This window comes from Podarcis tiliguerta, assembly GCF_965153285.1.
Source record: "Podarcis tiliguerta genome assembly, chromosome: 10".
In the NCBI taxonomy this organism is placed as follows: Eukaryota; Metazoa; Chordata; class Lepidosauria; order Squamata; family Lacertidae; genus Podarcis; species Podarcis tiliguerta.
Window position 1 is genome coordinate 43,829,781 of NC_139543.1, and position 14,603 is coordinate 43,844,383.

Sequence of the window (14,603 nt, forward strand, 5' to 3'; positions counted from 1 at the left end):
GGCTGGTTTTTTAAAGGGTGATAGATATCCAGCCTTGGAATCACACACTCATCTGGAGAGGGGTTATTCATTCATTATGGTTGATTTATTAATGCCCCTCCATTTGTTGCCTATGTGAATGGCCTGAGGGACCTTAGAGAGAGGATCTCTTTTCCAGAGCCATTCACAGTACAACCTTGTTCTGGTGTTTTAATGTTAAGCGTTCTAATGATGGTTACAATAGTGTGGTTAATCAAAACACCTATTTTATCATAAAGTCTCAATAATCCCCTTGAGGTCTGCCTTTCAAAGAGCAGAATGACATGAGAACTTTTCATTAACAGAGCCTCCCACGGGGAGTTCTGAAGGGCTCAAATTTTACTCCTTAACTGTAAATGGCATGGATGATGCTGGCAGATTTGTTTTTGCCAAAGGGGAACTTAATTCTACTACCTTAACTATAGCTTCTGTTTACCATCCCTTCCTAAAAATACCCTTTCAAAAATACCCCTTTACTCAGCCTGGATAGCTTTGTTGGTTAGAATGTGGTGTTGATAATGCCAAGGTTGCAGGTTCAATCCCTGTTTGGACCAGCTGCATATTCCTGCATTTTGAGGGGTTGGACTAGATGATCCTCAGGGTCCCTTTCAACTCTACAATTCTGTTTCTAAACTGATGTCTTTTCAAGAAGGTGCAATAATGTTAGGTGGTGATTTAAATAGGATTTGTGATGTTCACATGGATAGAAGGGGTTCCACACCTTCTAAAATGAAAATGCAAGCCAAGGTGCTACAAGGCTTTAATTTCATTGATGCTTGGTGTTTGCTTCATCTGACCCCAAGGGACTTTAGTTTCTGTTCTCATCCATATGAGCAGTACAGTTGTATCCATGTTGCTCTTTTGTTTTCCACTGAACCTTATAAGATCATGCAAGCGGGTATTGGCAGTCAGACAGTCTCAGACCATGCCCCACTGTGAGCAGTAATACAAATACAGTGGTGCCCCGCAAGACGAATGCCTCGCAAGACGGAAAACCCGCTAGACGAAAGGGTTTTCCGTTTTCAGAGGTGCTTCGCAGGACGAATTTCTCTATGGGCTTGCTTCGCAACACGAAAATGTCTTGCTATTCTTGAGGGTTTTTTCCGCTCCCCACCCCCTTTTTCTAAGGCGCTAAGCTGCTAATAGCCTTTTAGCAGCTAATCCGCTAGTCCCTTAAACCTTTAATAGCCGCTAAACCGCTAATAGCGCTAATCCGCTAATAGGGTTGCTTCGCAAGACGAAAAAACCGCTAGACGAAGAGACTCGCAGAACGGATTAATTTCGTCTTGCGAGGCACCACTGTATTCAATAAAGTTGCACTGTCCTTTTCTTGGCAATTATCCCCATGCTGTTGCAGCACCACCTAGTGGTCGACCATATTGTGGCAGAATTGAAGTCATATTAAACAATGGGAAATGAAGATAGATAGATAGATAGATAGATAGATAGATAGATAGATAGATGATAGATAGATAGATAGATAGATAGATAGATAGATAGATAGATAGATAGATAGAGTGTGTTTGAGAGAGAGTGAGAGGGAGGGAGAGAATATTGTCCTGGATAGACTTCTGCCAGTGCAGAACTTATTTGTTCCACGCCTCACTCTTGCTACAGATTGAATCCTGTTTCTGCCCCACAACCCCATTTTCCCGTGGTACACTTTGCTCTGTACTCCATAGTTACACCAGAATAATCCTGATAGGCCAGGGGTGGCTAACCTGTGACCTTCCAGATGTTGTTGGGCTGCATCTCCCATCATCCTGCATGGACCATAGCTAGGATGCTGGGAGTCCAACAACATCTGGGCGGCCAGTTAGCCCCCACCTCCTGTTTTAGACCATGGGGCCTACATGTACGTGGGACACATACAAGTGTATCGGACTGTTGCATTGTGGGAAATCCTGAGTATTTTTTTAAAGCGCCTAGCGATTGCCGCTGCCTATGGCAGATTCCAGGGCTACGTAACTGAACTCTTTGTCCCCTTTGAGAATATCTGTTGATCCGAGTACAAGTTCATTAACATTGATCCCTTCTCCTATTTCCATTTTATCTTTGCAGACCCAATCATGCTTTGGATTCCTGTTCCTTTGCCCGCCACTTGCTCTTACAAACCCTCCACCAGCTGTAATACACAGGAAGCTGTTTCCCTCACATTATAAGACTGCCATCAGAGTGCTTGAGATGGAGAGCAGATAAAGACAACGGGACTTATGGATAAAACGTTCTGCCTCTCTTGACACCAGGATGTCTGGCCACCTACTGCTACCTAAAGCTTTGAGGAAGTCTGCCATGTGCTTTTAAAAAAAAACGTGTTCGTGGTTTTTTTGAGGGGGCTGTGTGATTTTAAGCTCTCTTTTTCCCAAAGTGAACTCTGCCTTTCCCAGTGTAAATACTTTGTTGTTTTCCCCCATCCCCCTTTCTCTGAGGTTAGTCTTCCCTCGGCTTTTCTGCATATTGTTTAGCTGAAACTTCTGTTTCCAAATTCAGGGCTTTGGACTCACTAAATGGCTTAAATTGAACTGTTTGTCAGAGGACCACCTCTCATGGGGTAACAGAAAATTTTGACGCTAACTTTTTTACTGCACTATCCTATGAGCTTTGGGGGGGCAATTCTTCCAGCTCTAGGCCAGCACCAGGTATAAAGCAATGTCACTATTTTTGCTGTTTCTCAGAAATTTAGGTTATTATATTGTGTGGACTGTGACATATATTCCTAATTGGGGATATTTCATTGGTTGTTGGATCATCATGAGTGATCCTTCCCCATTAGTCACTGATGTTTCTCATTGAAATGACCGATTCTGGTGGCCTGCAAGAAAACTGCTAGTAATATTTCTAAGCATAAATGCTCTCAATTAAAATAGGTTTGGTTTAGTATAAAAAAAATCAATATTGACTCTCCTTGGAATCATTCTATTCATATTTTGTCTTATACCTTGAGTAAAGAAAGTGATTGTGTTTGGATTGTTAGAAGCAGAAATTTGACTCATTGGACAGTGCAGAAATGGAAATAAGCAACCCTTCATATAACTCAACAATACTGCCATTTTTAATTACTTTTTAGTTTGAATTTTGTTGTCCAGGTTATTTATTTTAAAACACATTACCTTGAAGCCAAGCTTGAATCATTAAAAAATAAAGCGAATAACATCTATCCATCCACTGTTGATTATCAAAAGAGCAATTGTGCCATGAACTATAGGCAGGGGTTTCTTCAGAAATACTATTTCATTAATATATATGAAAAATTTCTAAAGATGGCAGTTGTGTGGAGCATATCCCAGATAGGCAGCAGCTATGATGGCATCATTGTGTGCTTTCCCCGCTCTGGTCTTCAGAAAAATAGGAATCTCTTGCATAATAAGTGATATAGATGGATCCCCTTTCAGGTTCAGCCACTAACATGAATACCCAAATAATATTTCTTTCCTGGTATTGTTGTAAAAGGTAATAACAGCTGACTTCATTTCTTTGAAAAAATATTCACCAAGGAGGAGACAGGTTAGAAAAGATTTCTTCCATCAGATTCAGCATTTCTTTGTGGTCATGTAAGAAACGTTCTCATCCACAGCTGTGAAGGTTTGGATGCCATTCACGACACCTGGTCATTTTAACAAATAACTAATATTCTGTAAATATCAGAGGCTTGCATAGGCTGGTGTGGATGAAAATCTGGATGGGACAACAGGAGTGCAGTCTATCTTCTCTTGAGGCCATTGGCTGGCAGCTGTCATATAAACATGCTGGTTGTCCTCTTCTAAGTTCTCATAGTTTGGCTCTGTGGTCAGCTTGGACTGGGCAGTGCCTTGGCGTCGGGAAAGCAGCCCATCTTCATCATAGTAGCGCTGGAACTGGAAGGGTCGGATCCGCCACTTGTAGAAGGCAAAGAGAGCCAGGGCCATCAGTGCTAAAAGTGCGATGGTGATGCCAATTCCCAAGGCTAAGTTGTGCTGAGCTGGAACTTGGGCTTCAGTGCGCCCTGTAGCACATTGCTGGGCTGTAGGAGCCACACACTCCAGGAGGTTCTCGTTCTGGGGAATAACGCAAACCCTGTAATCGGTCCCTGGTTGCAGATGGTGAAGTTCAATCTCAGTTAAACGTCCAATCACTCGCAGTGTGTTCTGATCCACAGAAGACATGTAGCGCACTTCAAACTGGTCATGATCTCCAGAGAAAGACCAAGTAACCACCAGGGCAGTGTGGTCTTTTGTTCTTGTGTGAATGCTACTAATATGGTCAGAGAGGCAAGGGTCATATTTCTCCAGTATGTAATGGGTCTCATGAGTGGTTGGTCTTGAAGTGGGATTATTTTGTGTAGTTGTTCCTGCAACAGAGAACATCCTACTGGTAACGAAAGTAGTGAAAACAGTGATCGGAAGGGTCGTAGCAGCTTGTAGCAAAAGTCGTTCACTGGGTAGAATAGATATCGCAGGCATGGCATTTGTAGAGGAGCTGGTGGTGGCTGAATCGGTTTGAAAAGGTGGACAAGTCAATTTCTGTAACTTGAAGGGAAAAGACATGAGATAAATTATCTTCCATTATCAACTATAATGTGTGTCACACTTGCTCTCTCCTTTATACAGTGGTACCTCGGGTTACATACGCTTCAGGTTACAGACTCCGCTAACCCAGAAATAGTACCTCGGGTTAAGAACTTTGCTTCAGAATGAGAACAGAAATCATGCAGCAGCGGCAGCAGGAGGCCCCATTAGCTAAAGTGGTGCTTCAGGTTAAGAACAGTTTCAGGTTAAGAACAGACCTCCAGAACAAATTAAGTTCTTAACCCGAGGTACCACTGTAATGTCTAAATGAAGGCTCTTCGTTTTAGTACATGACAACTAAGTGCAATGTACAGAATGTTACAGCTTCCTAAGAAAGCTCTTATGACTTCAGAGTTGAATTTAGCATTGCCACTACTTCCTTCAGCGACCCATTTTGCTGCAGACGGAGAATGCTTAAAGAGAAATGAATGTGGTTGGATGACAACATTGCCTGTGATGTACACACTCATTTATTCTGCCCCATTGTTGTCTGCCTCTAGCTAACAGGCTTTGCATATTCTTGAAGCATTATAAAAACCTACAAAACCTGTTTGCCAGAGACTAGTGGACACACCCCAAGCAAGTGTTCCTGTTTCATACCACTTTCAGCTCTGGGGAAATTGTCTTGTGGCCCAGCTTTAGACCATCTCTAGGCTCTTTTCTGTCTGTTATACAAAGTAATCAAGGATCAGTACCCTCAGGTGGCTAAAATTTTGCCCTTGAACTGTGATAATGTCCCTTGCTACCCTGGATTGCAGATGGAGAGGAGGGTCTGTCCCCCCCCCTTTCTTCAACAGCTCTATTTGCAAGGTGTTTCTGGAGTCTGTCAGTGTGATTCAGATTGTTCATTACCTCTACATTAGCCAGTTGTTGTCCCTGAAGGGCTTCCGGGGAACTGCATTCCACTGGGCTGCGATCTTTTCTTACTACTTGCTTCTGCCAGGTGCGAAGCCAGATTAAGTTGCAGTCACAGCGCCACTTGTTCCCAGTCAGATACAAAGTCGAGAGATACTTCAGCGACGACAGAGGTGACAGCGACTCCAAACTATTGTTCCTCAGGCTCAAGACCTCGAGTCTGCGTAGCCGTTTGAACGTTGAGCTGGTAATGTTCTCCAGGCACAGGTTTTCTAAGAACAGCTGCCTCAACGAGCTGAGCTTCCTCCCAAAGGAGAGCGATGTCAGCTCCTGGATTGGGTTGCCACTAAGGTAAAGGCTGGAGAGAGTGGCCGAGGTGCGGACGGCAAGCGGCACACTTTTCAGCCTGTTCCAGTCGAGGTAGAGGATCCTCATGTTGCCCGGGAGAGCTCTGGCTGACAAGTTGGCAATAAGGTTAGCACTGAGGTGAAGTTTGCGTAGCTGCTGGAGACCACCAAGGGCCTGGTCTGAAAGTTCAGTCAACAGGTTGTGACTCAAGTCTAGCAGACTCAGTCGCTTCAAAGAGGAGAATGCACCTAGGCAAAAGAGAGAGTGGAAATAAGAGCTGCCTTGAGCTGAGAGCTAGTAACTCCATCCCACTTCTGTCCTCCCCAGGGTGGTAATGATGTGCAGAGCACATCTGTGAACTGCTTTCCAGCACAGGTGAAAAGTGCTTAAGCAACCAAGTGCTTAGGTCTAGGGTTCCTTCTCTGGGTGTGTGTTTATACTTGCTTCTGCTCAGATTAATGAACAAAGTTGTTGCTATATGGGAGGCCTGAGCCTTACTCAGTGTGTTTCACAGAACTTTTGAGAACCAGACATCACATGGTGCTAGCAGTGGGATTTGAACATGGCACAACAGAAACTAGCCTATCATTTGGTTCTTGCAGAACTGTGACTTAAGAGACAGCATATAACTATTTTAATTAATAAATAAAATGAATATTGTTGGCCAGTTTCTACTTTTCATGGTGCACATTTGTGTTTGATGATATCTAGTTTGTTCCCAAGTCTCCCCCCACCTGACAGCTCAGGATGATGCCAGGTTAACTTGTCTTTCCTCATAGGCAAGTTGGTTTACGGGGTGTGTGTGTGTGATCTCTAGAGATATTCAGATTTAACCTCTTGGTCCCTCCTGCAATACTGTGGCACTGAATGTGGTCTTGTGCTCAGTGGTGTCATCAGGACAGGACAGAACTTTCAGGCAAAAATTACAGACCTGCATCCTTGTTTGTGTTAGAATTTAATTTTATAAAATTTGCAGAGAATGTCAAGAGCTCTCTCCCTTCTTCCACACCAAGAGTAAAATAAGAATCTTCTTTTGTGCCATAAGGAATACAAAAGGCAACAGGAAGGGCACCAGAATAAGCTATAGGGCACCAGAATCAGGCCTATCGCACATAAAAAATGAGCAAGTCATTATCAATAGCAGTAATACCGTGGGCCTACTTTATTGCTGTTGAAAAGAGATGTTTGCCTCAACTGAATAGATCCATATTGAATTTATGCTGAAATACCATATTTTTCTGTGTACTGTATAAGACTAGGTTTTTTCCCTTAAAAATAATGTCAAAAATTAGGGGGTGTCTTACATATGGGGGCATCTTATAGACGGGAAAATACGGTAATTCATAGAGGGCTTGAACTAGCCAATTTCAGTGAAGTTACTCCACATCAGCTTTGTGCTCAGCTTCTAAATTGGTCAGCTGCTGGTATTTTTCTAAGTCTTATGTGTCCACTCATTCATCCCAAATGCATCCTTTCCCTACAATTCATACCCTAAAACTGTTGGGAATGAAAGTGAGAGGGATAATCACTACCTTAGCAATGAGGGGGGGAAACACCCATCTATAAATACCTGGTGAAAGGTAAGCAATCCGATTGTGCTCCAGGTGCAGAAAGACTAGATTGGTCAGGTTTTCAAATGCCCCTTCTGGGATCTCTTCAAGGAGATTGTTGTCCAAGTGGAGGTGGTATAAATTCTTTACACCGAGAAAGGTTCCTGCTTCAATCCGGCGCACTTGGTTGCTCCCAAGGAAAAGCGTGGTGAGCTCGGGCAAATCTGGGAAAGAGGCTGGCAGCAGGCTGCCAAGCTGATTGAACTGCAGGTCAAGCTCCACTGTGGCTTGTGGGATACCAGCGGGCAAAGAAGAGAGGCTGGCATTGGAGCACCGAATAAACCAGTCTGTGAAAGAGCATCTGCAACCGATGGGGCATTGGGAACGGTCCAGGAGCTCTGGGCTGGCAATGATCCACAGTAGTGAGAGAGTAAAGGCCACACACCAGCGCTGAGCCATAATGCTATAATTTAAAGCAGACTGAAATAATTAAATACACTTCAGAAACCAGCAAGCAGTCTGGGATGCAGCTCTGCTCAGCCAGAGCCTTTTCTGATCAATTGCATGATGAAGATGTGTCAGAATTATACATGCATCCCACCACGTCTCCCCAGCTCTAAAGCTTACATTGCTGTGCACTAAGGGGCTTTGGCAAAGATGTGTGAAGTCACCTTAATGCTGTTCAGTCTTCATACTTAAGGTTAAAATAGGCTTCCGTGTGCTGTTCTGGCACGTGTCTGAGCCCTAGACCCGGGGTGGTCAATGAGGTGCCCTCCAGATTGTGTGGGGTTGTTTTGGGGGGGCAGGGGCGGAGCAGACTACAACTCCCATCATCCCTGATCATTGACCATGCTGGCAGGGCCTGATGGGAGTTGTAATACAAGAACTTATGGAGGGCAGCATGTTAACTTCCCATGTCCTAGACCGACGGGACAAGAAAGGAGCAAATCTCTTCACCCCTTCACAACCCATAAAAGCTTTTATAGTAGAACAAGATTTCTCTGCAGTTGACACTGTCACTTGGATAGGCCTTTAGGCGGACTCAGACTGATCGTCACACTTTCCCCCAGTTGCTCTCTAGCCATCATTCTTGCTGTCTCTTTGCTGGCAATCCCTTGTTGAAACTCCCAGCTTTTCAAGGCAAGGGAGAGTCAGAGTCACTTGGCCTTCCGTGGCCCTCCCCTACCACATTAGCACTAACTGACATACTCTCCACTTCCTCTTACCACAGTCCTAGGTCTTCTTGGCTTGATCCTGTCCAGTAAGTTAAAAACAACCCAGAAACAGCAGGGAAATCTGAATTAAGGAGGAAAGTGTGGGCTGCTATTTTGATGCGATGTGTGGATGCTGCAGAAGACTTCCATGCATGTGCAGGACATCATCTTCTAGGAAGTGGATGTGTCCATAGTCCAAACCATATGCAGGGCACAAGCAGGAGAGGCAGATTTGGGGCTTCCAAATTTCAGCAGTGCCCTGGGCAACACCTAAATCCACACAGCTCCCCGCCTCTGTTCTGCATCATCGTTGTGGCACCCTCTCAGCTGGGTACCTAGTGCAGGCGAACAGGCCTTGCTCCTCCCCTAAATCCGCCTGTGGCACGAGGTTGGAGAAGGCTCTCCATCAAAAGCTTATGCCATAATGCATTTATTAGTCTTTAAAAGGCTGCAAAATACTCTTACTGTTCTTAAAACAACTTAGTAGCACAGCTACCCCTCTAGAAAGTAGTTAACTGGCATCTCTGGAAGCAAACAGTGAGGGTGTTGGGGCTTCCTCCTTTTGTTTCAGTCAGGGGTATAATTTACAGCTAAAAATATACTGATTCAGCAATCTGGAAAGCAGGAAACACTGGCATAAGACCTCTTTGCCCTTGATTTCCCTCCCTCTGGTGGTATTTGAAAAGTGTCTGCTGTTAAATTATCTCTGATGAATGTTGTGACAATTTGAGCATAAGCTACTATTCTCTACATGGGCATGAGATGAATGGGCTCTGTGACTTCAGTCCATGTGGCCAAGAAACACAGGAAGTTGGGGGTTTGTTTTTTGCCCTGAAAAATAGATTTATTTGAGAGTGCAGAGTAGAAACTTGCTCTAGCTTATAAATTAAAATGGCAATTCTTGGGATGTGACATTCTGCATCAGATAATCTTACTCATTTTTAAAATACCTGTGTCTATGCTAGCTTTCACACCAAGCCTTCCAAAGGCAGCCAACATGCATAAATAAAACACAACTGAAACATACTGTTCCACTCAAATAAAACCATTTGCAATTTGTGATTTTATGGATGTGAGTAAAATATAAATCCACACATGGAAAAGCTATAGGGAGAAGAACTGGGAAAGTCCCCAGGCATGCTCTATAATTGATTTATAAATTGCCCAAGATTCTCCTGTCCTAACATGTTATATTTGCTATCTGACTCTACAATACATGAAACAGCCACATCCCCTGTCTACATAATGACAACAGCAGTGATGCCCATTAGGTGGTTTTATATGGATCTGCACATTTTCTAGAAGAGAACTGGTGGCCCTTGTGAGGTTGCTGAGCTATTGGACCTAGTTGGAGTCTTCAGATTGAGAGCCACAGGTTCACCCTATTGGGTTAAGGGGCTTTTCAGCAAATAGCTTTTAACTCTCTGTACCACATTAGCCCTAACTTTGATCAAGAAGCAGCAGGCAGTACCTAATTTCCACTAATTTAATGTTCATCCATGCTAGTTAAGCTCTCAAAACCTGGGTAGGGATTTCTGTAGATGAAACTCACATCAGTGGCAGTTCTGGTCTTGAAATCCTCCATGCATTTACTAGTGAGTAAGCTCACACCGTGACTTGCTTTCAGGTTACTGTGCACAGGGCTGCACTGTTAGGGAGGTTGGTCTATTATGGCAAATGGGTCACTGCCCCACCAACCTTAGTCCGCCCTCAGCCAGCTCCTGCCTGCCAGCCTTCTTTCTTACACCCAGAACAGGAGGCGGCAGTTTCCTCCTCTTCCTCAGTCTCAGTGTGGCCTCTTGCAGAACTCAACAGGCAGGAGGATGGGGGCAAAATGAGAATTAGTTGGTTCTGTCATTGGCTCTGGCTCTACCTAGTGTTGTTGACCTTTATGCCTTCCACCCTATCAGTTCCAATGGACACCAGACACCACTATTAGGAATACTAGGAAGACTGTTTCAGTCCAGCAAGCATGTGAATTAACAAAAATGGTGAATTTTGATTAATTGTAGCAAAGCGATAGCCAGGTTATGCTTTTACATAGTTCTAGATTTGTATTCAGTCATTGGAAGGGGGTAGCAACCATATGTTTCTTAATATATTTTAAGTGAGATTAGAATCCCGTAAAAGAAATTATGCTGAGAGTACCCTGTCATTAAAGACATCAAAATAACATAAATACAAAACGGCCCAGTATGAATGGAGAGAGCTGGGTCATTTTTCATTAGTGATGTAATGAACATAAAGCTATACATGCTAATGTCATTTGCACAACTACAACACACAGTACACATAGCCTTTGGGCAGATGGCCCTTGTGCACACACCATCATCAAATAATTCAAATACAGCATCATGCACTTTCTGGGAGGAAAACTCACTACTGTTATTTCTTTCTTACCCACCCTTCAGTGTGGGTTACAACACTAAGACTGTGGTCTCAATTGCTGGGAAATGCAAGGTAAGTGTGCCAATGTAAAGACCTGAGATCCTTCAAAGTAAAAACAGTCTGTTAACTGCATTATGCAATCAGAGTCTCTCATTCATCAGTGGATGGTTGTACCTATTTGGAACATACATATTGGTTTCACAATTAAATCTGGATACTTTTTTCCCATTTTTGCTATGCTACATAGCCTTCAACAATCCTCACTGTCACTAGCCTTCAAAACACCCCAAAACCCACTTAAATTTTATAGTCTATGATAAGGAAACCCCTTTGCTAAAACAAGTATCTCTTTAGGGGCACAAAATGGATTCAGGCTTTTATCATTCTCATGTGCTGCTCCCTGTTGTGTGGCTCCTGCATCCTCATCAATTTGAGCCATGAATCTATCTCCCTTACCTGCTGCGGTGCTTCTTATTAAGCTGTCCTGGAGCTGCTTTTGGGTTGTACAGCCAAGTAGCTGGCTTCTCTCACTGCTCTTTCATATGCTTCCCTTCAACCATCAAGTCTGATATAGGAAACTGGGCTGAACAAGGGTTTCCTTCTATTGTTTCTAGTGAAAATGGTCCTGCAGCCCCCCCCCCTATTAAAAAGTGACCCAGTGCACCAGATCCTGTCTTAAAACACCAGTAGATAAGGCAGTAAAAAGGAAGTAGTGGAGTGGAATCAATATTTCTTTATTTCTCTTTTCCAATTTATGGAAAAAGGCAAATGTTTATGAAATAGGATTCCAACATTTTACATGTGTTACCATCAGAATGGAATATATATATATATAAATTGAACTACTACTTATTGTTTGTTAATTTAAAAAAGGGAGGAAAAAACAGGGGTTCTAGTAATGCTGTGCATTACTTGCATCACAAAATGCTATGTCTGCATGTTATTCCATGACCCAAACTAAGTACAAGTAAAACTAATATTGATCATTGATTCTACCACCAATATTACACTCACTTCCCACACCAATATTACTTTCAATTCATGTATTACATAAACCCCTGTGACAAACGTTATTACCAGAACTGGGTATTATAAACAATACTGAGATGTGGTGAAAGATGTAAAGGAAGATACTGGGAGAATGATTAAAGGATGATTTTACAGGATGATTCTATGTTAGTCTACTCAGAAGGAAGTCCTATTGAGTTCCATGAGACTTACCATACACCCAGATACATGCCTGCAACCAGTTATTATAGTCATATGATTATTTAAGTATATGGTATTAAACATGAATGTTCAGATTTTGGGAATAATCTACTGTTTGCGTTGTGCTTTTGTTTTTAAATTATTTTTCCACCATTGATCACTTACAAGGCAAACATATTATAACCATCAACTCTAACAAACACTGGAGTACCATAATGTTTTGTGTTTGTACATTGTACCATCTTGGGATTCACATATCTTGAACCGCCTTGACCGGGGACTCTATCCATCATAACAGAAGCAAGACAAATGTGCTACAACACTGGGAGTAATTAATTTGCTCAGGAAATTTAAGAACAGAAATGTGAGGGTTGCTGGGTGCTTTTGATCAATAAATACACGGTCGTTCCATTGTTGTTTAAGTGATATACTATTTATTTCTAGATTTTAAGAGTAGGGTTAAATATGATGTTAACATGGAGATGAGAAGTAAAATAATTCATATTCTTTAAGATCATACAACTCAGACAGAACCCCAAAAGGAAGATGTTGAAAGCAGTAAAGAAACCCCAAAACTATTTGTAATAGCCCATCTCCAAGCGGTACACCAACAGAAACACATCTCACTTCTAACCCTACACTTTCCTAAGAATAGAAAAACCACAGATCTATCACCCATCTCACAGCCTCAGGAACACAAAAATAAATAATATTAAATTAAAAGGGCAACGCCAAACACCCGCTCAAAGACAAAATAGTTTATTCTACTTTTTGAAACCGTATAAGACAGCTCTGCCGAAACAGAGCCTCAAAAAATTAGTTGTAAACTCATAAATGTTCCTCTCCACGGAAATCTTTAGTAAAAGGCGAAAGATTTATACGATCTGAAGAGAAACCAGAGTATGCTGAAAAGCATTCGGGCGCCTCTACCGGAGATCAGTCAACAGCCTCGCAGGTGAGGGCGAATACCTAACGGACCTGTCCAAAGTAATCCCTTGAGTAAACAGTAGATTTCCAGGGTGACAAGGCCAGTTTAATAATCGGGTTCGAAACAAAAACATTAATAAAAGTATTTAAATTTTATCATCTATGGCCTTCCGCGCAATGTATGATGGGATATGCAAATTAAGCAGCGCCTCCAAGCCGGCTCTGCTTTCTCATGACGTCTGCACTTGTCGCGAAGGCTGCCGGATAATGATCGCCGCTGCGCATGCTCAGACCTCCGGTGCTAGTTTACAGAAATGGGGCGGGGAAGAGAATATGAATGAGGTCATTTGTCCAAGGAAAAATTGCCTTCGCTTGTGCCTGGGAAGCCGCTCAGAGAAGTCTGTGCATGCGTGCAGGAGCAGATTTGTACAGTATATATTCCTATCAGCTCCGTTCACTGTAAATATGCATTTGATGCACGAATAAAAATACTATTTGCGAGAGAAGGCTCGCAATTATTTGAGGAAAGTGCAGTGTAAGCCCAGACCCGCTGCAAGTCTCACGTCATTAGAAGCAAGTGATGTGCAGCGCGATCCTGCGCATCTTTACTCCCAATTAAGATCCAGTGTGTTCAGTGAGATGTATTGGTAAATGCGCATAATAGGGCCACAACCTTAAAGCTGAGAGTCGGAGTGTGCTGGTCACCTCTGTTGGCTTTTCTTTTAAGGATGGGGCTTAGTGTGGAAAAGCTCTTTTTGCTACCTTGAACACAGAGGCCACTTCCAGGTGACCTCTTTACTGAGCATTCCTCCTGAGTTGTTATAGGACATTGCCTCAAGTAAAGGGTATCGCCCACTCCCCAGTGCATATTGTCCCTGTCGTTTTCCTTATCGCAATAAGTCTGAGCGGGCAAGGGAGACGAATCAACTTTCCTTGCACAACTTAAATTTGCCGTCAAAACAAGACTGAATCCCACTCACAAATGGCAGTCTGGAATCATCCAGAGTGGTAGGGTGCTTCCAGGTGGGTGTATATTGAATGCACCTCATGTGTGCACATTTTTGCAACACGCACCCAACGTTGGCATGTTAGCCTGTTATTTTTAGCCTACTTCCATATTGAGCATTTAACCTGATTTGTTTTCACAACCTGGGAGCCTGGGTTGTGTATTGAGCGTTCATTCTGATTTGTTAAGAGGCAAGTTATATCACATTGCATCAAACCAGGCTTATCCCATCATCTTCAGTGCATTTGCTTACCACAAAAGTCTGTTTTTTGTGGGGAAAGTAGCTTTATTGCAGTAGAGTGCCAAATCCTTTTAAACTGCCATCTGAATTTTGCTGGTATCTGTTTGACTCAATTTTATGGGTAGGATTCAATCTGGAAGCCCTTAATCTTGATTTACCCTTTCTGGGGGAAGTATGATAAATGAAAAACTGTTGTCAATAACCCATTTGCAATACCTGAATGACCCCCTCCCCATTTACAACACAGACTACCTGAAAGCACTGTTATGCTAAGAAATTCTATTTTTTATATTTACTATAAAG

The 14,603-nt window shown here is 42.8% G+C and overlaps 3 protein-coding genes across 7 annotated transcripts in view; 2 read left to right on the forward strand and 1 right to left on the reverse strand.

Annotated features, from left to right (window-relative positions):
- Positions 1–3,175, forward strand: part of RANGAP1 (Ran GTPase activating protein 1) — a 22,914-nt gene extending 19,739 nt beyond the window's left edge. For all 3 annotated transcript variants that reach the window (XM_083400895.1, XM_083400896.1, XM_083400897.1), the window contains exon 16: positions 2,080–3,175. In XM_083400895.1, coding sequence (XP_083257021.1) covers positions 2,080–2,149 — 70 coding nt within the window. In that variant the 3' untranslated portion in view covers positions 2,150–3,175. The remainder of the gene's footprint in view (positions 1–2,079) is intronic.
- The window catches only part of LOC310658667 (uncharacterized protein), a 23,162-nt gene continuing 11,605 nt past the window's right edge, over positions 3,047–14,603 (reverse strand). For 2 of the 3 annotated variants that reach the window (XM_083400893.1, XM_083400894.1), the window contains exons 2-4: positions 7,336–7,778; positions 5,415–6,013; positions 3,047–4,523 (exon numbers count right to left, since the gene is read on the reverse strand). In XM_083400893.1, coding sequence (XP_083257019.1) covers positions 3,660–4,523; positions 5,415–6,013; positions 7,336–7,774 — 1,902 coding nt within the window. In that variant the 5' untranslated portion in view covers positions 7,775–7,778 and the 3' untranslated portion in view covers positions 3,047–3,659. Of the gene's footprint in view, positions 4,524–5,414; positions 6,014–7,335; positions 7,779–11,373; positions 11,631–14,603 lie in introns of those variants that run through there. The other variant, XM_083400892.1, reaches the window with a different exon arrangement.
- Positions 13,458–14,603, forward strand: part of CHADL (chondroadherin like) — a 15,647-nt gene continuing 14,501 nt past the window's right edge. Inside the window, exon 1 of the mRNA XM_083400888.1 lies at positions 13,458–14,076. The gene's annotated coding sequence lies outside the window, so the exon portion shown is untranslated. The remainder of the gene's footprint in view (positions 14,077–14,603) is intronic.